Consider the following 26,551-nt stretch of genomic DNA (forward strand, 5'->3'; position numbering starts at 1 on the left):
TTAATCTTTTCCTTGTATCCTGTTCTCTTCATTCTCCCTTGCTCCCGAAGGGATGAGACCAGTGGAATATCTTAGATGGCCGCTCACAGGCTTTTAAGACCCCAGACACTACTCACCAAGGAGGAGAATTTACTTTTGATAAACTGTTAATTTCTACAGCTATAGAGAAAGAGATAGTTTCAATGAATCCCTAATTCAAGTACCCAATGCCTCACAGAAATAAACATTTGCCATATAATTATTAATGATGGTGTGAATATTTGTGCTTATGATAGTGATGATGATGATGGATACTATGTTATTACTCTTTATGTCTTAGCAATGTCTGCCTATTTTCCTTCCAGAGGTTTCCTTTCCTGAGAAAGACTGCTGAAACACAATATATTTTTCATCTGTCCATACTGCTAGAATTCATCAAAGCATCTTAAAAGATGGCATTTGGCACTGAATGTCTACAGAAAGTTATAATTTCTCACTCTTGTCACTACACTAACACTTTATTAAATTAAGAAAAAAATGTGGTGAAGGGATGGTTTGTTCTCTTAGCTTTTATTAAATATCTTTGAGGTTTTGTTTTGGACAATTTTCTACTGCCTTATGAGAAAAGCCTGAATGAGTAGCTGGATAGAAACGGGCAACCTTGCTTTCCCAAAAGTGAGTAGTTATTCTGAAGATCTCTTAGAGAAGAGAAACACTCAGTTCTGTGTATAACTTTGGGTGCGTATTTGCTCTCTTCATGCTCAGTAGTGATTTCCTTCTAACCATCAGCATGATATCTATTTTATCTGTATCATGTTTTGATATTTTTGATTATGCTTTGTTATCAACTCAGTAATGACACAGAACAGGATTTTAGGAAGAGATATTCACTTAAAATTTAACAAGGACTTTGTGATTTTTAGTTCATATGACGAAAATTCAGGTAAAAAAAAAAAACCTCCTCATTCCCCTTGTTGTTGTTAAGTGTCATTGAGTTGGTCCCGACTCATAGCAACCCTAAATACGACAGAACAAAACACTGCTTGGTCCTGTGCCATCCTCACAATTATTGTTATGCTTGAGCCCATTATTGCAGCCACTGTGCCAATCCATTTTGTTGAGGGTCTTCCTCTTCTTCGCTAACCCTCTACTCTACCAAGCATGATGTCCTTCTCCCCTTAGAACATAAATAATATGCCTGAGTGTTAAAAAAAAAAAAGAGAGAGACAGAGAGAAAGAAAGAAAAGGGAAATGATGGAGCTAGTGTGAATTGCCTTTCTTGTGCTCCTATATCAAGGGACACTAGGATTAATTCTGTCTTCAGATATGGGTGTGCTCCTCATAACTATATTTGCAATTAGTTATGGTTCTTTAATGAGTCAAAAGTTCTTTCCCTAATTAAAGTCTTCCTAATGCTACTACATAGTTATTTTAAAATTTTAAAATTGCAATTGCAAATTGATTGGCACTCTCTAAAATGCAGTAAGCCTCTAACCCTTGTAAGTTTCTCTTTTGACATTCTAACCATGAAATTAAAACAATAAGCAGATTAGCTAGTGTTTGCAGTGCCCACCTTTTCTTTTTTGTATGAATAAATAAAAAGAAAATGTGGAATTTCGGTGTCAATGATCCTACTGCTGGAAATGGACACATTCCCTTATAAAATAGATATTTAAGATATGTGCCATTTGTACACACGGCTGTACTGTTGCCCACCATTTGGGCTGTAATGGTTAAATCATTCTCAAGGACATCACATACTTGTGGCAGCAATTCCAAAAGAAAATGAAGTCAGGCAGATTACAGACATGACCTTGGGCCCTGTAAAAATAAAAATACTAGAGACTTTTGTCTTATTTTCCAGGTGCATATGTGCTCCAGGTCAAAGCCACGGATGCAGATGACCCAACCTATGGGAACAGTGCCAGAGTCGTTTACAGCATTCTCCAGGGACAACCTTATTTCTCTATTGATCCTAAGACAGGTAAATTTTTTATTACAGACAACACTATAACCACTCCTTCAAATATTTAAACTTTAATTAAATCTCAGCATGGAGAGTTATATATTGTAATATAGCAATAAAGATTTAGTGTGCCACTCCTTAAGCAAAGAAAGATAGGATCTTACCTTGCCATTGCAAAACTATTTCCCTTTGGTGGTGCTTTGTGTAAATATAAACCATTTCACGTATATTTGTAAAGTTCAAATTTGTTGGCCAGGAATTCTCCATACCTCCTCCTTTAAATTTGCAAAAGCCTATGTAAATTGGGTTTTTGATTCTTCTGGCTAAAATAAATTTTGATTTCAGGTTTTCTTGGTGGGTTCAATGATATTCACTTATAAGCCTTATCACCATGCAGTAAAATCAAGAATTTTCTATCTATATTTATATCAAGGGTTATAGGTGGTTGTTCTGGGTTAATATGGACTTGCATTGGTAGTAGAGGAAAGGAGGGAATTGACAAACTTGAAACCCTAGAACACTGACTCATCTGGGTTAAGTTTTTTAAACCTTCCCCATTTATAAATTAAAATATAACAATAATTATAGTATTCTAATTCAAATACAATATGAGAGGCATAGAAGGGACACGAGGATATGCACATGAGAGATTTGTATTCCCCTTTAGATGAATGCTCCCTCTGTTTTTAAAGAATCTATTTTTGAATTCTGAGTAGTTTTTAAGAGATTTAGCCCTTCTTTCTACCACTTGTCTGTCAGTTTGTCATACTATGGTGGCTTGTATGCTGTTGTGATACTGGAAGCTATGCCACCAGTATTTCAAATACCAGCAGGGTCACCCATGATGGGCAGGTTTCAGCAGAGCTTCCAGACTAAGACAGACTAGAAAGAAAGGCCTGGCAATCTGCTTCTGAAAATTAGCCAGTGTAAAACTTATGGATCACAACAGAAGATTGTCTGATTCGCTTGCTTCGGATACGTCATCAGGAAGGCTCAATGCCATGTTTGGTGAAGTAGAGTGCCAGAAGGGAGGGAGACCCTCAGTGAGAGGTGTACTCAAACATGCCAGTGATCAGCGATCGTGAGGATGGTTGTCATGGATTGAATTATGTCCCCCAAAAAATGTCTGTATCAGTTTGGCTGGGCTATGATTCCTGGTATTGTGTGATTTTCCTATATGTTGTAAATCCTGTCTCTATGATGTTAATGAGGGAGGATGAGCGGCAGTTGCGTTAGTAAGGCGAGACTCAGTCTACAAGATCGGATTGTATCCTAAGGCAATCACTTGAGATATAGAAGAGAGAAGTGAGCAGAGAGATAGGGGGACCTCATACCACCAAGAAAGCAGTGCCAGGAGCAGAGAGCTTCCTTTGGACTGGGGTCCCTGCGCAGAGAAGCTCTTAGTCTGGGGGAACACTGAAGAGAAGAAGGCCAACAGAGAGAAAAAGCCTTCCCCTGGAGCTGACGGCCTGAATTTGGACTTTTAGCCTCCTTTACTGTGAAGAAATAAATTTCTCTTTGTTAAAGCTATCCATTTCTGGTATTTCTGTTGTAGCAGGACTGGATGACTAAGACAATGGTGGAGGACAGGGAAACATTTCATTCTGCTGTACACAGTCACCATGAGTTTGAGTTGACTCAATGACAGTTGTCTATTTCTCTGCCTAGCCCTTCTTTGATCAATGATCAAAGTAGGAGTTCCACGTCACAGTTAAAGCAGAAACTCCATAATGACAATTATTTTTATCAACTCTTATATAGTACATTATATTTTATTGCAGATTGAATCCAATCCTATTTATTATTTGGAAACTAATATTTAAATTTTTACGTTAATTTGAAACATATACATTTCAGATACAATACACACAAATGCTCTAAGTATTTAAAGCGTATACTTCCTCCGAAAGTGTGTGCTAAAATCAGGTATACTGATTAGCTATAATTACTCGACGCCAATGGGTTTGGGTTTTTGGAACCACCTATTAATGCTAATAAATAATTAACCACATATTTATGTTGCCAAAAAACATAAAGTCTAATGATAGTTCTCAACTAAAGTGGTAATGTAGAGCCTGCAAAACCTTCTGACAACTAAATTTGTCATTCTCTTCCTACTTCTTACCCTCCCCTCCAGCCCAGTGAGGGGACAAAAGTAAATGGAAAGTTAAAGGAGAATAGCAGGGAGTTGTTTTCTCATGTAAACTTCAAAAAGTTAGCGTTTAAGAAGGATAGAATATTGAATGAGAGCATCAGTGCTGCAGAGATTCCAGAGTGGTTTGGGATAAAGAAGCTCCGTAGGTTTGCAGAGAAGACTGGGGGCCAGAATCCAGACTGTGTAATGTTAAGACTGAGCGTGCAATGGGGAAATTACACCTACAACATAAGCTACTTTTGAAGAAGTACGACAGGATGTTAACTGTTTGGCAATATCATCATTAAGGAAGTTTTTTGTTGTTGTTTTAACTGTTTGAAAAGTGTATACATACATTTGTTGGAAAAGAAAAAAAAATGGAGAGGAGAGAGTTTGGGGAAGTTGTTCAGTGAAGTAATGAATTTTATGATGGTAGAAAGTCCCATCAGAATTAACAAGGTTTGGATGCCAGGCAGAAAGTATAGGCAAAAAAAAAAAAGAAAAGAAACGATCAAAAATTTTATATAACCTTCTCAGATTGAGACACCATAAGTTATTTTTTTTTCATAAATAATTAGCTATCTTTTCCAAATTCACCATAGTTGATAATCTGACCAAAATCTGATGTATGGGTGATATGTGACTCATAGATCTCTTCTACTTCCAAAAAGCACTCCTCAGGCAGAAAGGAAGAAAGAAAGAGAGTGTATAGAGATCAATGAAGGGAGATATTTAATGTTAGAGTACCCTTACTGGGCTGCAGTGATTAACTCTATGGATTAGGTGAGTGTATATACTCAGAATGAGTGGGAGGGGAAAGGTTAAGGGTTTAATATTGGTCAAATAACTACTATGGAGCAAACATCTAACTAAAAACCAGCAAAAAATTACACAGTTTAAAGATTAAGCAGAAAGCCTAGTTAAAAATATAATTACTACAGGCAAATTAGTACTCTGACAGGCAACAATTACATGAGTTGAAACTCAAGCTCTCCCGTTAACTTTACTTGGCCAATATCAACTTTAGCTAAATCCTAATGCCTTTAGATAGCGTTCTTTTACCAGAGAGTATGTCTAGAGATAATATGGCTTTTATAATTTTGTATTTCAATTTTTCATATGACGCTTATTATTTAGAAATAATGGTGAAACAGTTCTGGCATAAACTATGTAATAGATTTTTTGAAGCACCGATTTTCACTGGAGACAGAAGTCTTGATACTAGCAATGCCTCAGACCACTAGACAGGAAAAGAATGGATGAGGAGGCCCTTCATTAATAACCAGTTCTTCATGCACAGAAACCATTAAGAAGACTTTTTGTGGAATTTATCACCTTGTGGTAGATTAGAATAAATAAAAAATCAAGGATAACTGTAAGTTCTCAGAAATGGTCTCCATTTGTTCCAGCCATATAGCTTCCTTTTGCTGTTATTAAATAAAATGCATGAAAACTAATTTCATCTACTTTTTTCCCACATTTGAATATAGAATACAGTTTACTACAATTCTTAAAGGAAGATTGTCATCAAAAGTTCTAATGCCAAAATATTTATGAAGGGATTAAAATTTCATTCATTATTCATTGAAATGAGAAAATAAAAAAGATTTCCTTACTGATATTGCTGTTTCACAAACATTACTATTATCTCTATTCAAGTGGATACAGTGAGCTTATTTCTCAACAGTGTAAATGGATACATATATGAAATAAGCCCAGAAATAACAGTTCTCTTTAAAACTGACTAATTTGGAAATTTATTTGCTTTAACTGTGAAATTATTTGCTCTGAATATAAATTTCAGTATATTTGTTTATATGCCGCACATGATCAATAAATGTTATTTAAAACTTCAAAATGTAAACATTAATTAGTAGACATTGCTATCTTTGGTTTAGCACATGAAATCAGGACGCGAAATGTCTTCACAGCATTCTTAAGAGTTATTTCATTTAGAGAAATAAACGTTACTACACATTCCTTTATAACTTTCTTAACTTATTGCCTAAATGATTTCAAATAAGTAGTCTGATGTAATTAACTGGATATTGCTATTTTTTTGCATCATGTGGCAAATGATATGTTATATTTTTCTAAATGATCTGACGTCCACTTTCAAAAATACAATACCATTGTATCACAATATCTTTTAAATTATGTGCATTGTAGAAAACAATATGGTCTTTACAAGTTTTTATTTTTCTTATTTGTACATATAATTCTGGAATTTATAGGAAAAGAGTTGGGTGAAAACGGAGTGGCTTAAGTTACTTTTTTTTCCCCTCCTTTTTATCCATTCAATCACCCCATATTACATACTCTGTGGTCCTCTCCCAGAACCTTCTAGATCCTCATCTAGCAGAAGAATTTGCTAAGGGTTGCTGACATGACTGGAACCTTCTCAATATTTTTGCTCTTTGAGTCTGTTATCTCCTTTCATTCCAAGATAATAATCTTCAAATCCATGACCTAAATGAATCCTCTCATATCCTTACTGATATTTATTCTTGTGGGTCTTTAAAAGTTTGTTGTTGCATTAAAGCCCCATACTAAAATTGAAGCCTGAGTCAGATTTTGTACTTTGAGTCAATAATTCATAATACTATATAAATACTTATAATGTTTTATGGCTTGAAAATGCTTTTGATAAACAATGCAGAATAAAATTGTTTGATAACTAATGCAGAATAAAATTGTGCAGAATTCGCACACTGCAGTTGGTGCTGGGGAGAGAGTTAGAGTTTAGGGGTTCGAGGACAAAGCCAAAGAGTGCTTGGCTATACAAAGTAGGTGCTCCTTTGATACTTTTTCCATGCGTGAATGGATTGCCAGGGAGCATGAAGACAAGGACTGATTATGAACATAACAAGGGCAAGGAAATCAATAGGTACTAACTGCAAGTAAAGTAAATGTGTCAAGAAATAGACACTTAATAATTATGATAAAATAAAACACGGTGCTAGCAATTCTGTGAATATTTTCCATATGTGTGGCAAACATTGCACACTTAGAAATGCACTGCAGACAATGATATCCTTGTATTCTGCCTTGTCACACTTCCCGAGAACTCTGTGTGAACTCCATTTGCCTTATTTCTAGAAATACTGGAATGCACACGTCAGCAGAAAGAACTAAGAGTGTTTGGCCTTGAAAGGAAAATACTCCAGGGAGATGTGATACATGCCTTGAGACAGTTGTAGAACTGTCATGTAGAAGAAGAACTAGCTATACTCTGGCTTCCTCCAGAGGAAAACAAGGAGAAAGGATTTTGTCTTTATATAAAAAAAGATGTTAAGACTTGCCTGTAAATAAAAGAGATGTCTCATGAGATGGTGAGCTTCACATTACTGGAAGTGTTAAAAAGATGATGAGAGATGAGCTGCTGGTGCTGGATTTAATTATTAATTCATTTGATGCACAATTTTTTTTTTTTTTTTTTACAATCTATGATGCAACACATGCTTTCCTAGGTCCCAGGATACTGAGATCGAATAGATCCTAAAGTAGATTGCTGTCTTTTAGGGGGAGGTCACAAGTCCTTAGAAGGTTACATTAGAGTTTTGTAGGGTGCGAGTAGATGATTCATAGAGGGCTTCTACAGGCCATCAGATACAGCTGGAGGCGAGAGGTGAACTCTCCCTGAGGAAGGAACTCAGGTAGCAACCCCTGGGCCCTCAAGAGTAATCAAGGTATGGTGTAGGTAGGCTATTGGATTGTATAATCTCTAAATTCCCTTCCATACCGAAGGTAATATCTTTATAACTCGTTTGTCCTCAAAATACATTCTTGGCAAAATAAAAAAGCAAATTCATATAGCTCATTTGTGGAATGATGGACAAAATATTTTTATTAATATTGTTTAAGAACACATGAGCATTTAAAAAAATCATTTCATATTTTAAGCTAACTTAACACTACAATAAAATAAAATTTAGTATTTTTTTATATAAACTGCTACAAGAAAGTGAATCTCTTATAACTGTTTTTAATAAAATTTAACTGTGCAGTTGAAAACAGAAACTCATATTGTCAATGCTAAAGTTAAGTTTACAGTCTTCCACTATAATTTTTTTTTAATTTATCCTGCCATGATTGGCTCTTCTTAACAGACTTGTGCTTTTTTTTTCTCCCCCCTTAATGCTTCCTCCAAATCCTTATCAGGAAAGGTTAACTATGACTTGAGCAACACTGAGTCTATGATCTACTAAGAGGTATCTTCTTCAGGTGTATAAATAATCTTTAATCAAATTTTACTCATAATATACCAGTTATAATATACATAGATCTATACTAGCATTATTTAAATAATATCATGTTTATTGTGATCAATAATAACCAGGATTAATACTGATAGATTAAGTCTAATGTCTCTTGATATGCACAATGAATGGAAGCATTGACTAGTCCTGCATCATCCCCATGATCAGTTGCAAAGCTGACTGTGGTGAACCATAGGATTTTCATGGGTTAATATTCAGAAGTTCGGCTGAAACCTGTTTAGCATCATAGCAACATGCAAGCCTCCACTGACAGATGGGTGGCGGTTGTACATGAGGCGTATTGGCTGGGAATTGAACCCAAGTCTCCTGCATGGAAGGAGTCTTGGAGGCACAAATGGTTTAGCACTCCTCTGGTAACTAGAAGATTGGCAGTTCGAACCCACCCAGCCACTCCACTGGAGAAAGACCTGGTAATCTGCGTTGGTAAAGATTACAGCCAAGAAAACCCTACGGGGCAGTTCTATTATGTCCCATGGGTTCATTTTGAATTGGAACTGACTACACAGCACCGAACAACAAGAACTCCTGCACGGAAAAAGAGAATTCTGCCACTGAATCACCACTGCTCCCTTGAAGCATATATGCTCATTTTCCATGTGTTTATTCTAGCTAATAACAAAATCCATCACCATCGACTGATTCTGACTCATAGCTACCTCAAAGGACAGAGTGGAATTGCCCCATAGGATTTCCAAGGAGCGGCTGGTGGACTCAAACTGCTGACCTTTTGGTTAGTAGCCATAGTTCTTAACCACTCACCACCAGGGCTTTTATTGTCTGTTAATTCATTGAATTTATTAATACTTATTGAGTGACTACTATATGCCCAACATTCTTCTAGCACTAGAAATTCTGCAGGAATGAACAAGTAAAGACAAAATGTCCTGCCTTCTAGAATATACACTCCATTTAGGTATACAGAAAATAACAATAACAATAAGAAGAAAATATACAGTGTTTGAAATAGCAAGAAGGACTAAGGAGCAACTGATAAAGCAGAGAAAGAGGACATAAAATGTTGGGGTCAGGTATATGTGGTAGGCAGAATAATGGACCCCCAAAACTACATGTCTTAATCTCCAAAACCTGTGAGTATGTTATGATACATGAGAAGGGAGCACTAAGGTTGCACATGGAATTAAGGTTGTTAATCATCTGACCTTTCACTGAGGCAATTTTCCTGGAATGGATGGGTCCAATGTAATAACAACAGTCCATTTAAGTGAGAAAAGGAGGTAAGAAAGTCAGAGTCAAAGTCAGAGAGAGAATTAAACATGCTATAGTGCTGCCTTAGAAGATGGAGGAAGAGGCTACAAGCTTCGGAGTATAAGCCACCTCTAACCAAAAACCAGTTGCCGTGGAGTCGATTCCAACTCATAGCAACTCTATAGGACAGAGTAGAACTGCCCCATAGGGTTTCCAAGGAGCGCCTGGTGGATTTGAATCGCTGACCTTTTGATTAGCAGCTGTGGCTCTTAGCCACTATGCCACCAGGGTTTTCAAGCCACCTCTAGAAGGTGGAAAAGATGAGGCAAATTCTCTCCTAGCACATTCAGAAAGGAAAATACCCCTGCCTACACCTTGATGTTAGGCTGATTAGACCCATGCTGGATTTCTCATCCCCACAACTGTAAGATAAATTAGTGTTGCTTTAGGCAACTAAAAGTCTGGTAACTTGTTACAGCCGCAATAGGAAACTAACTCATTATGGCATTTTAGATAGAATGACCAACAAAATCTTAAGAAGACTGTGAGAAAAGATATGAAGAAAGTAGGGGAGTTATCAGCAAAAAAAGAGGAAGATCCTTAGCAAGACGGCTTGACATCATGGCTGCAACAACGGGCTCAAGCATAGCAGCAATTGTGAGAATGACGCAGGAATGGGCGGTGTTTTGTTCTGTTGTGCAGAGGGTCACTATGAGTTGGAAACGAGTCGACAACACGGCAGCTCACAGCAACAACGGGGGAGTTATTCATGAGTATATTTCAGGAAGAACATATCAGGCAGAGGGAAGAGAGCAGGCAAAGCTGCAGTGAGTGAAGGCAGGAAAAGCAGAAGATAATATCAGAGCGTTAAGTAGGAAGGCAGACATTGCGTGAGGACTTTATTCCGAGTGATGTGAACGGCCTCTGAGGATTTCAGAGCAGAGGAGCACCGGGACCTGGTTTATGCTCTAATCTTACCATTATGGCTGCTTTATCGGGAACAGACTGGTGGCAGTGTGCTCCTTTGGGCTAATCCTCAGTGAGTAAAGAATAAGCCATCCACCTACTTATCAGCCCCTAAACGCTTAAGGAGATGTAGTGCTGGTCCTAATCTCTTGGATTTGAGTCGAAGCAAATTTATTTTCCTTCTATTGACAGCCAACAGCAACAACAACAAAAATATTGTATTCTTCCAAGATTTCATTAAGAATAAATTAAAATAAGGCCTGGATTTATCCCTCCAGGTATTAGCTCCAGAGGAAGTGGAGGGGGGCTTGGGGCTAGACAGGGATAGAGGCTTTTGTGAAGAGAGAAATGGGCATACAAACAAAAAACTACTGAGGGAAAGAGGAAATATAGATGATTCTTCAGGACATGGATGGGGGAGGGGACGAAAGCATCTGTCTTATAATATTTTCACATTGAAAATGAAATGAGTAATAATAGATTGATAAATCTTGGTCAAAAACAGGACAAGACAGCATGCAGATGAGTCAAACCCAGGCATTTATCTAGAAAATGAATGCGATAAGGCAGGCAGGAATTTCCTAGCTTAAGACAGATAGGGTCAAGATACTGAAATGCAGACATGAAGAAACTTAAAAGACTGTGAAAGAAAGCAGCAGAAACCGAGCTGACTAAAGAACACAAACATTGAACTAAAAGGAAATCGGCACCAATATGGGAATTAAGCAGCAGTGGCCAGAATGAAGCTAACCTTCCCTGTGACAATTTTCTGCCAAGGGTTAGAAGAAATCTCAGATTGTTGTTATATCTGAATTAGCAACAGAATGGCATTTCTTAAATTAAAAAAAAAAAACGAAAGAGAAAAAAGAAAAAGAGTTGAACTAGAGTCGACTCCAAAATATGGTGATCCCTTGTGTGTCAAGAGTAGAACTGTTCTCCATAGAGTTTTCAGTGGCTAATTTTTCTGAAGAACTTTACCAGGCCTTTCTTCTGAGGTATCTCTGGGTGGACTCGAACCTCCAACCTTTCAGTTAGCAGCTGAGGATGTTAACCCTTTGCACCACCCAGGGACTCCATTTGTTAAATAAATAGTGGAAATTATAGATAAGATGGGTATGTATATTGGGTTTGTTATTTGTATGCTTTATATTTGTGTTGATGGTTAATATTATATTTTTTATTCATGTATGCTACTTTATTTAAGAATCAATACTATTAAAGCCATGTGAATTTAAAGACAAATGCTCTACAGTCTCTCCATAAAACCATTGGCTATAGATTGAACTTTGGTATAAAATTTATTGATAATTTTACTAGAAAGAAACCCAGAAGGTTTTAGTTATTCCACTGTGAATAAATATGTATTATAAATTAGTTTTTACAACTTGGACAAGAAGACAGAAAATATGAGTAGGATTTGTAATTATATATATACTATAAGATTCATGATTGTAAATTTATTTATGTATAAATGCACTCACTCATTTATTCAGTAAGTCAGTCTGTCATACTTATTGAGTTACTTCCATATAGTAAACACTTTTCTACATGCCAAGGTCCCTTGGTGTTACAATGGTTTGTGCTCCACTACTAACCTAAAAAGTTGACAGTTCAAACATACCCAGTGGTTGTGGAAGAAAGGCCTGGCAATCTACTTCTGTAAAGAGTATAGCCAGGAAAAACCTGTGGAGCAGTTTTGCTCTATAAAACTCATGGGGTTGCCATTATCAGAATCAGCTTGAGAGCAATGGGTTCCTAGCTGCTAGGATAACTTGGTGACAAGAGAGATGAGGTCTCTTCAGTGGCAAAGCTTAATGAAATCTAAGTGAAAAATCTGCAGCTAGAATAATTAAGAGGTATCCTGAAAGACAAAATAAAATATATAAAAGAGATATTTAATGCTTTCAAAGAAAATTAGAGAAGTAGTATATCTACCATAGAAAATGAAAATAAGAACGAAAAAATGGAAATAATTAGAAATCATACATCAGAGTAACTGCTTAAAAATTTTAGTATGCATTTTTCATCTATTTTTCAATTTTTTTTCTTTCTTATAAAGATAGAATCTGCTATATAAATGTTTCTAACTTGGTTGACTTCATGAATTTTGAGTGGGTATATCGTTCTTTAATCTTGTTCTTCACTGAGAAACCTAGCATTTTCATATATGATTGTTACCATAACATATTTAATTATGCCCTAATCATTGGACATTTTGGACTTTTTACTTTTGAAAAAGTACACAGTTTTTGTTAGTGTGTCTTTGTTAGCAAATGTAGATAGAATAATTTTCTAGTTGCAGAGAACTTTATTTTGGAAAACACAATGTGATATTTATATTTTATTATTATCTTTTCCACTTAAGGTGTTATTAGAACAGCTTTGCCGAACATGGACAGGGAAGTCAAAGAACAATACCAAGTGCTCATCCAAGCCAAGGATATGGGTGGACAACTGGGAGGATTAGCTGGAACCACAATTGTCAACATTACCCTCACTGATGTCAATGACAATCCACCTCGATTCCCCAAAAGTAGGTTTTCGTTCTTATTAAGTCTAAATTAGTGCAGCTTTTTAATTTTTTCCCTTGTTATGTCTTTGAATGTTCTAGAAACTGTAATCATTTTCTAGATACTTTTGGTCTGTAGGAAACAGAAACTAATGGATAAAGTTTAAATGCCTTCAAAATTTAAAGTTTTAATCAGAATCATGTATCATGTGCAGTATCATTTTAATAGAAAATAATAAAAAATTGCCAATAATTAAACACTGGTTCTCATGCTACCAGTGCATATTAAAGTAAAATATTTACAATATGTTAGGATCTTGCTCTAACTTCTTATTAATTGAAAAAGTCATATTAACATGTATTTTTATTCAATTTAATGCCAGCATATTTATAATATGTATGCCACCCTATCTTGTTTATATCACGTAATTAGCTTAAGAATTATCTGTCTTCTCCTCAGTGATCATAAGTGCTGAACCACTTTTATGCCTTTCATGTCAATGTCAGATGATATTACCTTGATACTATTTACATTACTTCTGACTGGTTATTTCATTTTAGTTTTGCAATATGTGAAAATTGATACAGTTTCCATGATAACAGCATGATTCACACCTGTATCTTCTCTGTAACTGTGTTTCTTATTGAAAATGAGTGCTTCTGACTTATGTAACATCTTGTTTTCTTTTGTGATGTTACATTTAACACCAATCAGTACCTAGTCGATTCCTGGTACATCGTCAAGCTTTATTTCAGTGTTCCTAGGACTTACAATACAGATGCTGAATGTCTATCTCACTGGTTTTAAATGGAAGCTGATGATAACACTAGGTACTCATTTGCATGAACAGTTAAAAACAAAATGATTTTATGAGTTTATCTAATAAGGGGTGTACTACTGAGAGTATTTAATTAAATGGACTTTTTAAATTTCTTTATCTCTATGATTTTCCATATTTATTACTTCAGGAACCACTCTGTCATTTTCTTCTTCAAATCATCAATCTATATTTTCTTTATAGAAATATTTTTCTTAATGACCAGACAGTCTAATTGCCAAATGTTGAGTGGCAATTAGAAACCCTCGTGCTTTAGGAAATGGAATGGATATGGCGAATGGCTGTTATAAGATATGATATGATTAATAATACAGAGAGTCTTAGAACGAAACTTTTCCTTACTTTGCTATTAACGGAGACAAAAAGATAATTAAGAAGAATAAATATTAAAAGGGAAACAATGCATTTGATTCGGTAGCATATGACATTGATAAAGATATGTTCCTAACTCTAAAAGCACTTTTTTTTTTCCATTACTTAAATGTGGCAAACTGAAATAGCTAGTTGAGGAAGACAGTATGGGAGATTACTTGTATATAAAATGTGGCATAAACTCAGGTACCATTCTGGGTTTTGTGGTTATAGAAACAGTTCCTGAGCAGTGCAAAATGTTTGTGCTGGGCTGTCAACTGAAAGGCTGGTGGCTTGAACTCACTTAGCAGAGCTGCAAAAGAAAGCCCTGCTGACTGCTTCCATACACATTACAGCCATGAATACCCTATGGATCTCAATTCTACTTGTAGTACACGAGGTCACCATGAGTTGGAATCGACTCAATGGCAACAGGTTTAGTTTTTGTTTGGTTATAGAAAATATTCAATCTAGAGCATGTGAAATATTCCCTAGGCAGTGTCAATGTTCTCATTCACAAGGGTGGTAGTGTCATACTGCTACTGATGCTTGTCATATAAGGGACCAAAAAAAAAAATCAAATCAAAAACATCACAGTGGAAATATCCAACCCTTGTGAGTATGGATGAAGGGTGGCTTATAAATGTTTGGCAGGGCTACTGACAAATAGGCTGAGGCAGAGGAAAATGCAAATTCCTTAATGATGTAGAAATTGGAGTGTGTTTAGTAATCAAGATGGTGTGACCAAGTCCCACACAAACAGATAGATCATGTCTAGTTTCACCTACTAGTGGAAAGAGGAACAGACACAACAATAAGCTTGTATAGGATTTAATCAACGCTGAATCTGTAAGTCTAAGGTCTCCATTCTGGTGCACACTTGGATGCAGTGGTGATTCACTGGTGGCTCAGTGGTAGAATTCTTGCCTTCCATGCAGGAGAACTGGGTTTGGCTGTCGACCAATGCACCTCTTCATAGTCACCAACTGTCTGTCAGTGGAGGTTTGTGTATTGTTACGATGGTGAACAAGTTTCATAAGAGCTTCAAGACTAAGCCAGTCTTGGAAGAAAGGCCTGACAGTCTATTTCTCAAAAATCAACCACTGAAAACCCTATGGCTCACAATGTGTTAATCTCAATGTAGTTGGGGTATCCATGAGTCAGGCCAACTGGATGACAGCTAACAAGAACAGCTAGATGAGACCAGAAATCGTGGGAGAGAAGGGAAATGAAAATTTAGAGCCTCTACGTGCTGTTTCGGGAACTTATCTTTGTTTATTTCCTTCTCACAACAACGCTCTGCGATCAGTATTCTTCACATTTTACTGTTAAGAAAACTGAGGCTTAAGGAGATTAAATAACCTGCCCAAGATCACACAATGAAGCGACAATTTTCTTAACTCTGAAGCTTAAATTTTTTCTAGTTTACCTGGCACTATAAAGCCATAGTTTTTAGAACATATTCTTGAAAAATCATGAGATATGTTGAATTGTCCTCATTTGTAAACAGAGACATGATGAGCAGAAATAATATATCAAGTGAATCACTGTGATCAAATGATTTTTCTGCATGTGTTACATGCAGATTCAGGATATAGTTTCAGAATACAGTTTACAGCTGGGAAATAATTTTGAATCATAAGAAAGAAGAGGATTTTCACATTCTGCAAGAAGAAAAAATTACTTCCCCTGAAATTTTGCACGTGTTCGTGTCAAGTCCTTTCACTCTCTTGTCATTTTACATTACATCCTCAGTGGAAAAGAAAAAAAAAAACTAAAAACAGAAAATCCATCTTTTAGAATGCAATTCCCACTTTAGCAGAAATATCACTCGTGGAGCAATTAAACTATAACTGTGACATAAATTACAAAACTGAAATAATACCCTTTTGAATGTAAAAGACAAGAAAACATATTCATACACACATGACATAAAAGGAAATTCCCCACAGCTAGCTATATTTGTTCATGCCTGATAAGCAATGATGCCGAAAAACAAACATACAACAATAAAAAATTTTCTTCAGACGAACTTCATGAAGTACTCATTGCTTACAGAAGCACATTATAATCCCTTAAAATTTATTAATCCTAATGTGTTTTAGCTTTGTGTGTGTGCATATGATATGTGACATTGTTAATCACCCATTTCTATTCATTTCCTTCTATAAATATGTTACAGACAAAAAAAAGAAACTATGAAAATGAATAGCTCCTGTATGTATGTGATACATGTGTAAGTGGCTTGTTTCTTTATTTGGTGCTGTGAAACAGATGGATCCTGAAATATCAGAATAACTTGCCAATTTGATGTGATGATAGTGACAATGACACTGTCTATTAGCTATTGCACTTTGCAAAGTGATTTGCATGTATATTCCCACTTAATTGTACCAAAAACTGAAAGGTATTACAACAGTTTTAGAAATAAAATAGCAAGGTTAAGAAACGTTAAGTAAGTTGTCCAAAGTCACACAGCCACTAGGTGGTAGAACAAAGATGTAATTTAGACAGTGACCTTAGAACCCTAACTTTTTACCATACTCCCTCTTGAGTAGCAGTCAGTATTTAATGTCTGTGTTTAGCCCAAAATGTACCATAGAAAACAGCTTTCCACAAACACAGACAGAAATATTTTTCCAGAAAAAGAGATAATATATGGCATGTTAAAAGACCTCTACCTTTAGTCATAAAAAGAAAATATATTTTCTTTGCAAATACATTCTATATTATCATATAGGAAGTATTTGCATTCATTTACTACAATCAAGTATATATGTAGAAGATGTACACCTGTTAAAAATAAGCTACAGAGAGATGCCAATGGTTTCCATTACTGGAATTTTAAATGACAAAACCATCGAATAAGCTAGTCTAAACTATACATTATGGGATTAAATTAATTAAGTGATGTAGTAAGTTCATATTCCACAAAATATCCATGCTTCTCTCACTCAGCGTCTTCCTTCTAAATAATAATTTTGTAATGAATATTGAAATGACTTAAGTGAAATAAAGTACTCCCTATACAACAGTGGGTAAAAATAACTTAATTTTTAGGAAATATAATGGAATTTTTTTCCTCTCTCTTTCAATATAATTATTGAATTCTCTTTCAATATAATTATAAAACCATTGTTAGATAAAAACTAAAAATCGGACCCGTTGCCACTGAGTCGATTCCAACTCATAGTGACCCTATAGGACAGAGTAGAAATGCCCCATAAGGTTTCCAAGGAGAGGCTGGTGGATTCCAATTGCTAAACTTTTGGTTAGCAGTCAAAAGCTTAAACACTTTGCCACCAGCGCTCTGGTACTTGTAAGATAGAGGAACTCAAATGCAGAGAATAGAACATTAATTATTGTTCTAAGAAGATTCCAAAATCAAACCTGTTGTGGTCAAGTGAATTCAAACTCATAGCGACCCCATAGGACAGAATAGAACTACCCCATAGGGTTTCCAAGGCTATAAATCTTTATGAATCTATCTTGGAGAAAGTAAAACCAGAATACTCCTTAGAAGCAAGGATGACAAGACTAGGTCTCATATACTTCGGACATCTTATCAGGAGGGATCAGTCCTTGGAGAAGGATATCATGCTTGGTAAAGTAGAGGGTCAGCAAGAAAGAGGAAGACCCTCAGTGAGATGGATTAACACAGTGGCTGCAACAATGGGCTCAAGCATAACAATGATTGTGAGGATGGCACAGGACGAGGCAGTGTTTCCTTTCATCGTACATACGGTCACTATGAGTCGGAATCTACTCGATGGCCCCTAAAAATAACAATAACAAATCTTTACAGGAGCAAACTGTCACATCTTGCTTGCCCAGAGGGGCTGGTGGGTGTGAACCACTGACCTTTTTGGTTAGCAGAGGAGTGCTTAACCATTGTGCTACCAGGGCCCCTAAACCCATAAATAAACCAACCAAACAAACAAACCCACTACTTTAGAATAGGTTGTGACTCATAGTGACCCTATAGGACAGAGTAGAACTGCCCCATAGGATTTCCAAGCAGCTGGTGGTGGATTTGAACTGCTGAGCTTTTAGTTAGCAGCCAAACGCTTACCCAATGCGCCAGCAGGACTCAAAATCCATAAAATAAGTCCTTCTAAAGAGTTGGGGCCTGGGATGGAGCAAATGGGTAACTGTTTTGCTACCCATCAAAAGGTTGATGATTCAAACGCGCCCAGTGGTGAGTTGGAAGAAAGGCCTGGAAACATGCTTCCTCCAAAAGGTCACAGCTATGGAGTGCAGTTCTACCCTATGGAGTACAGTTCTACTCTGCAACATACGGCGTGGCTATGAGTTAGAATTGACTTGACAGCAACTCTTTTTTTTTGTTAAATAAAGAGCTAAAGGCTAATTGAATTACAAAAGTCATGCAAATCAAGCTATAGGAAATGTACCCTCAGACTCTGCCAGGGCCCCAATGTTTGATTGCCATGGGGATGAGTAGCATTGACCTCCAAAAGATATAGATTCCTTTAATGTAAGTTTATATATATACCATCAGCATGCACATAAAACTTATATATATTAAATATATATACCCACAATCATTAAATCACATGAGAGAAGAAAATATTTCCTGGTGTTTGGTTCACAGAAGGTGCTCTGTTGCCCAACAAATTGCCTAATTAGGGTGAGAAGGATTACCTCAGTTCCTATCACAATCTTCCTTTGTTATTGTAGGGCATGATTTAGTTTGTTTTGTTGTATTGTTGCTGGGTGTCATTGAGTCGATTTTTGACTTATAATGATCCCATGTGACAGAGTAGAACCTCCCAGTAGGGTTTTCTAAGCTGTCATCTTTACAGGAGCAGAGTGTCAGGCCTTTCTCCCACAGAGCCAATAGGTGGGTTTGAACAGCCAACCTTATGGTCAACAGCCAAATGCATCACCATTGCGCACCAGGGCTCCCAGTATACCTGGAGATTCTGGCTATGAGCATCTGCCTAGCTGCACACCACGTGCAAGTAACTGACAACACCCTCAACATGTAACGGCATGTGGGTGAATCGAAGGCCAAATTATTGATTTTATCATTGTCTCCAATAAGTTTTTCTAGGTGAAGAGGTAGAAAAGAGGAGATGGTGGCAATTACTCTGAAGCAAATACCAGAGACGTGTGACTAAACTAACGGGTGTTAAGTGATATCTATTAATATTTAAATGAGCACAACTACTTCAGTATGTTTCGAACATTTGAGTTGAGGAGGATTGTTGTGATCCTTAAGGTTATATGTCAGTTTGGTTGGGCCGTGATTCTCAGTGATTTAGCAGTGATGATGTAGTTTGGCAGTTGTATGATTATGTGATCACCTCCATGATGAGATCTGACATAATGTGATCACCTCAATGATGGGATCTGCTGTGAGCAGCCAGTTGAAAGGGAGTTTCCTTGGAAGTGTGGCCCACATCTAATATAGGTGGACTTTCTGGCAATGCTCATGGGCTTTTCCTCACACTGGATCCTGTAGCTGGCTGCTGTTCATCTGATCTCTGGTTCTTGGGACTTGAGCTAGCAACCTACCTGCCATCTTGCCTGCCGACCTTGAGATTCATAGGTCTTTGCAGCTGTGAGCCAGAGCCCTGCTGTCTGACTTGCCGATCTTGGGTTCCACAGCCCTTGTGACCACATGAATCAGGAGAAGCCTCCAGCCTGACCCACAGACTTGCGATGTTCCAGCCTCTACAGCTTCGTGAGCCATTTCCTTAATATAAATCTCTCTCTGTGTATATATTTATATGCTTTACTGGTTTTGCTTCTCTAGAGAACCCAGCCTAAGACACAGTGCTAAGAGTTTAGTTTGAGATGTAGTGAATTTGAAGTCCAGGAAGACAACCAACAAAGTGTCTGCAGATAATGAGAAATACCAAGCAGGGACTTAGAAGAGTCTGGCACAACGGAAATCAGTTTGGCACGCATGAGCATAGCGATGATACCTGAAGCTATGAAGATTAGAGAGACTGGGGACAGAGAAAGTAGTGGTGGCAGTGACAGAGGTTCCTGCTATACCAACCAACCAATGATACACTGAACATCTACACTGCATCAAGTACTGGGCAAAACACGGACTTCTAAGATACAGTGCTTGATTTGAGCATTTTATAATGGAGTCTGACCAATAAACATGAGAAAACCAGTAAGTATGATACAATGGTGTAACAGTAACCCTAGGTAACCAGTCACAGATGAGGCATTGGTGGTTCAGTGGTAGAATTCTTGGCTTCCACCTCAGTGAAGTTTCTAGGGGTCCAGTGGTGTGGGGGCATTTCTAGATATTTCTTCTAAAGTGAAGGATAAGTTATTACATATGACTCCTCCCACAACTAAAAAAGGAGGCACAATGCCTAGTTGTTGGAGGCAGCATACTACTCATGTGCTACTCTGGCCTATTTATGAAATGACTAGAAAAGCTGCTAGTTTTGAGTTTGGCCCACAACAAGAGAAGGCGCTGCAACAAGTTCAGGCTGCCATGCAAGCAACTGGGCCACTTGGGCCATATGATCCGGCTGATCCAATGGTGCTTAAAGTGTTTGTGGCAGATAGAGATGCTGTTTGGAGTCTTTGGCAAGCCCCTCTTGGTGGATCACAGCACAGACCCTTAGGAGTTTGGAGCAAAGCCCTGTCAATCTCTGCAGATAACTACTCTCCTTTTGAGAAACAGGTTTTCACTTGTTACTGGGACTTAGTAGAGACCAAATGCTTGATCATGAGCCACCAAGTCACCATGAGATCTGAGCTGCCCATCCTGACCTGGGTTTTGTCTGACCCACAGAACCATAAATTTGGACATGCACAGCAGCTCTCCATCAGTAAATGGAAGTGGTATATATGAGATTGGGCCTGAGCAGGACCTGAAGACACAAGTGAGTTGTATGTGGAAGTGGCCTAAATGTCCATGGTCTCCACTTCTGTCACATTACCTTCCATCTCCCAGTCTACACCTATGGCCTCATGCATATTTCTTTATGAGCAGTTGACTAAGGAAGAGAAAACTCGTGCCTGATTTACAGACGATTCTGTGCGATATGCAGGTACCACTCGAAAGTGGACAACGGCAGCACTGCAGCCACTTTCTGGGACTTCCCTGAAGGACAGTGGTGAAGGGAAATCCTCCCAATGGGCAGAATTTCAGGCAGAGCACCTGGTTGGTCACTTTGCTTGGAAGGAGAAATGGCCAGATGTGTGACTGTATACAGATTCATGAGCTGTGGCCAATGGTTTGGCTGGATGGTCAGGGATTTGGAAGGAACATGATTGGAAAATTGGAAACAAGGAGGTATGGGGAGGAGATATGGGGACAGACTTCTATGAATGGACCAAAGAAGTGAAGATATTTGTGTATCATGTGAATGTACACCAAATGGTGACCTCGGCAGAGCAGGATTTTAATAATCAAGTGAATAGGATGATGCGTTCTGTGGAAACAGTCATCCTCTTCTCCCAGGAACCCCCTTCACTGCCCAACGGGCTCATGAACAAACTGGCCATGGTAGCAAGGATAGAGGTTATGCATGGGCTCAGAAACATAGACTTCCACTCACTAAGGCTGACTTGGATATACCCACTACTGAGTGCCCAATCTTCCAGCAGCAGAGACAAATACTGAGCCTCTGTTATGGCACTATTCCTTGAGGTGATCAGCCAGCAACCTGGTGGCAAGTGGATTACATTGGACTGCTTCCATCATGGAAAGGGTGGCATTTTTTTTCTGACTGAAATCAATGCTTACTCTGGATACGAATTTGCCTTCCCTGCCCACTGCTTCTGCCAAAACTACCATCCATGGACTTAGAGAATGCCTTATCCACTGCCGTGGTATCCCACTCAGCATTGCCCCTGATCAAAGGACTCATTTCACAGCAAATGAAGTGTGGCAATGGGCCCATGCTCATGGAATCAACTGGTCTTACCATATTCCCTATCATCCTGAAGCAGCTGGCTTGACAGAATGATGGAATGACCTTCTAAAGACACAATTACAGTGCCAACTAGGTGGCAATACCTTGCAGGTTTGGGGCAATGTTCTCCAGGAGGCTGTATATGTTCTAATCCATCGTCCAATATATGATGCTTTTTCTCTCATAGCCAGGATTTGTAAGTCTAGGAATTCAGGGGTGGATATGGGAGTAACACCACTCACTATTACCCCTAGCGACCCACTCACAAAATTTTTGCTTCCTATCCTCATGAACTTATGCTCTGTGGGTCTAGAGGTCTTAGTTCCAAAGGGAAGAATGTTCTCACCTGGAGATACATCACTGATTCCATTGAACTGGAAGTTAAGAATGCCACCCGGCCACTTTGGGCTCATTATGCTTCTGGATCAATAGGCAAAGAAGGGAGTTACCATATTGATTGGTGTGATTAATTCTAATTACCAAGAGGAAATTTGATTGATATTACATAATGAAGGTAAAGAAGAGTACGTCCAGAATGAAGGAGATCTCTTAGGGCGTCTTAGTACTATCAAGCCCTATGATTAAACTCAATGGAAAACTACAACAACTTAATTCTGATGTGACTACTAATGGCTCAGACCCTTCAGGAATGAACGTTTGGGTCATCCCATTGGGCAAAGAACCACAATCAGCTGAGGTGCTTGCTGAGGGCCAAGGAAACATGGAATGTGTGGTAGAAGAAGGTAGTTCTAAATACCAGTTTTGTCCACCTGACCAGTTGCAGAAACAAGGACTGTAATTGTTATGATTATTTCTGCCTTGTATGTGTGTTCATTATATCATGTTAGGCACAAGTATGACTTTATAATTTTCTTTATTCAGAGATTGTGTGGTTTAATTAGATGTGTACAGGTGTCAGGTTGACAAGGTGTGGACTATAATCGTTAAGGTTGTGTGTCAGCCTAGCTGGGCCATGATTCTCAGTGGTTTGGAGTTATGATGGCAAGCGTATGAAGATGTGATCACCTCCATGAGGAGATCAGATTTAATGTGATCACCTTCATCATGGGATCTGCTGTGACTGGAAGCAGTTGAAAGGAAGTTTCCTTGGGGTTGTAGCCTACATCCAGTATAGATGGACTTTCAGGCAATACTCACGGGCTTTTGCTCATACTGGATCCAGCAGCTGGCTCCTTTTCATCTGACCTCTGATTCTTGGGACTTGACCTGCCTGCTAACCTGCCGTCTTGCCTACCGACCTTGGGATTCATCAGTTTTCACAGCCTGTGAGCAAGAACCCTGCTGTCTGACTTGTTGATCTTGAGTTTACCAGCCCCCACAGCTACATGAATTAGGAGAAGCCTTCAGGACTTGGAATGTTCCAGCCTGTACAACCTTGTGAGCCATTTCCATAAAATAAATCTTTCTCTCTCTCTCTATATATACGTATGTATTTATTTATATGCTTTCCTGTTTTTTTGCTTCTCTAGAGAACCCAGGCTAAGACATTGGCTTGGACTCATTTGGTGTGCAAGGTTAATCATTTGTTACATTTAATTTATAAAGAAGTCTTGACTACAAAACACATGTTAAGGTTTTCCTTAATTGGGACCAGGTGGAGGTTGTCATTAGTAATATAAAAAGTTCATGATAAGTTAATATGGTAATGATATAAATTCATATTTGTTCAAGTTTTTCAGATTTACTACTGGTACAATATAGCATCAGTTTTAGTACACATTTTAATTCTTACAATTCAATTTCTACTAAGATTTGAATAATTTCTAATAGATAACCGTTTTCTGGCATGCTCTGGCAACTTTCCTTAATTCAGGGCTTTTAGGGACATCCTTTCCTAGACATGATCTATGCAAGGAGAAAATATAATTTTCAAAAACAGTGTTTTATGTGTTATTTATATTTTATCTCAGGCTATGTAGATACTGTATATGACCATTTCATTCAGTAAACTCCAAAAAAATCAGTAAAACAAAAACATAGACTTTTGATGTTAAATGTATACATAATATTAAAATCACGCCTTACTTGAATCAACATGTCTAAAAAACATAAAAATGAAACTGTAATTCTAAGTGATTGAAAAAAATTACACAAATGATTTATATTCTGGTGCTATCTGACCTCATAAAAATTGTAAGCATGATGATAGAAATAGAGTTATCACATTTGATTTCTGTTCTTGAAAATCAAGTCAAGACACATTATAAAATTGGCTTTTTACTAAATGGAATAAACACTTCTCATTTAATTCCCAAATGAGTCTTCTGTCTACTTCAGTAAAAGTAAATAAGAAATAACTATTTCCTGAAAATAAACCATACAAGTGATAGTCTGGGTTATATTCACCGGGAGTTCTCACATTAGTTCTTAGATTGTATTTGTTTTAGGAATCCCTTGGGATACTGTGCCCCAGCCAGGGAAGATCTGTTTCAATTGATAGAGATTTGGATCTAGAAATCTGAATTTTAAATAAGTGTCTTGGGAAAAGTCTGATGTAGGTTGTCTGCAGAGCAAAATTTGAAAACCATTGGTTTACTGTGACAAAGCAGTAAATGTTGATTCTGGAAGAAGACTTTATTTATTTATTAAACAGAGATAGTGAGTTAATTACTTTGTGTCTCATGAGAATTGTTTTTACTCATGCAAAATTGTATCCTTATAGGTACTTTGGGTGGAGACTGACTATAAGAAGCTATTTGCTGTAAATTATTTTGAAAAAAAAATTTTTTCACAATTAAACATTATGTATAGTCAGATATCTTACTTAAAAATCTTCCAAAGAGCTAACAGATGTCAGATACAGATATCTTTGTGCCTAACAGGGAACTGACTACAATTTGAATGCAAGGTCAGGGAACAGCTCTGGGATTCTCCCACAGGAGGATGCTTGAGACTCTCATTAGACTCCATGTAGGCAGATGTAAGCAAATGAAAAGCATTTAACAGGTGTGTAAATCTTTTCTCATTATTATCATTATCACTATTAATAACACGTTGTCATTTGCTAATGAGACCATGCACTTTTGAATCTTTTTCAAATGGTGCTGAAAATTTTTGACGACTTGTTTGGCCCTGTTTGCAAGCTGGCAAAGGACAAGAGATTGCTGCACGGTTACTGTGTGGCCTCATTAGCAGATGGTTGGAGGAACGGATCTTTCCAAGCTGCAGGGTCCGTAGTCTTTTAGAAACATGGCTTAAATTTTAAATTATTTTCCTGAACCGTATCAGATAAACTTTAAAGTTGAACTTATGTTAAAGATATTTCAATTTTTCCAATGCTATCAACAATAATATCAATGTCTAAAGACCAAGGGTCTAAGAATATTTAAAACATGTATTAATATAAATACATCTACTTGCCAGGTAATGTAAGTGATATGTTGAAAAACAAAGATATTACTTTGAGAACTAAGATGTGCCTGACCTAAGCCCTGATATTTTCAATCACCTCATATGCTTGTGAAAGCTGGACAATGAATAAGGAAGACAGAAGAAGAATTGAAGCATTTGAATTAGGGTATTGATGAAGAATATTGAATATACCATGGACTGCTGGAAGAATGAACAAGCGTGTCTTGGAATAAGTACAGCCAGAGTGCTCCTTGGAAGAGAGATTTGCGAGACTTCATCTCATGTACTTTGGACACGTTATCAGGAGGGACTAGGACATCAGGATGGAGAAGGACATCACGCTTGGTAAGGTAGAGGGTTAGCGAAAAAGAAGACCCTAGACAAGATGGCTGCAACAATGGGCTCAAACATACCAACAATTGTGAGGATGGTGCAGGACCAGGCAGTGTTTTGTTTTTGTACAGAGGGTCGCTGAGTTGGAACTGACTTGATAGCACCTAACAACAACAACAAATAGATACATATATATACTTTTTAAATTAAAAATTTGGAAGGGTGGTTTGAATATTTTGGCATTGTATAATTGACAGTCCAAATAAGAAATTTTACCTATGATAGAATAAAGCTTGTGGATTCCTAAATAGGCAAACATTTTTAATATATAAGATAACCTAAATGAGAAAGTTCTCCCACCCTTCACCTTCCTACCTTACTGCAAAGATAGGAGAAAAAATGTCTCACAGGATATCCCCCAGTCAATCTTGGCATGAGATTGAATGTTGAGAGTCAATCAATTACAGCAATAGATCTTAGGAGACTTAGGCTAGAATATGAAAACCTGTAGGCCTCTGGCTGCAGTCCATACACACTTCTTTGATTATTAAATCTTCAGGTTCACAAGTCTCCAGCCTTTTTTTTTTTTTTTTTGTACATATGTATTTGCCAGTTCCCAGATTTTCTCTAGGTGGGAATTACAAAATGTGGTGATAAGATAATGAGAAATTTATCGAACATTTGCTAAATAAAGGCATCACTA

General features: G+C 37.4%; 1 protein-coding gene across 2 annotated transcripts in view; it reads left to right on the forward strand.

Annotated features, from left to right (window-relative positions):
* The window catches only part of CDH12 (cadherin 12), a 541,757-nt gene that overhangs the window by 410,985 nt on the left and 104,221 nt on the right, over nucleotides 1–26,551 (forward strand). The window contains exons 4-5 of one of the 2 annotated variants that reach the window (XM_004384606.3): nucleotides 1,844–1,963; nucleotides 12,897–13,064. In XM_004384606.3, the coding sequence (XP_004384663.1) occupies nucleotides 1,844–1,963; nucleotides 12,897–13,064 (288 nt within the window). The remainder of the gene's footprint in view (nucleotides 1–1,843; nucleotides 1,964–12,896; nucleotides 13,065–26,551) is intronic. The other variant, XM_023738882.1, reaches the window with a different exon arrangement.

The sequence above is a fragment of the Trichechus manatus genome, unplaced genomic scaffold (genome assembly GCF_000243295.1).
Source record: "Trichechus manatus latirostris isolate Lorelei unplaced genomic scaffold, TriManLat1.0 scaffold00124, whole genome shotgun sequence".
Taxonomy (NCBI): Eukaryota; Metazoa; Chordata; class Mammalia; order Sirenia; family Trichechidae; genus Trichechus; species Trichechus manatus.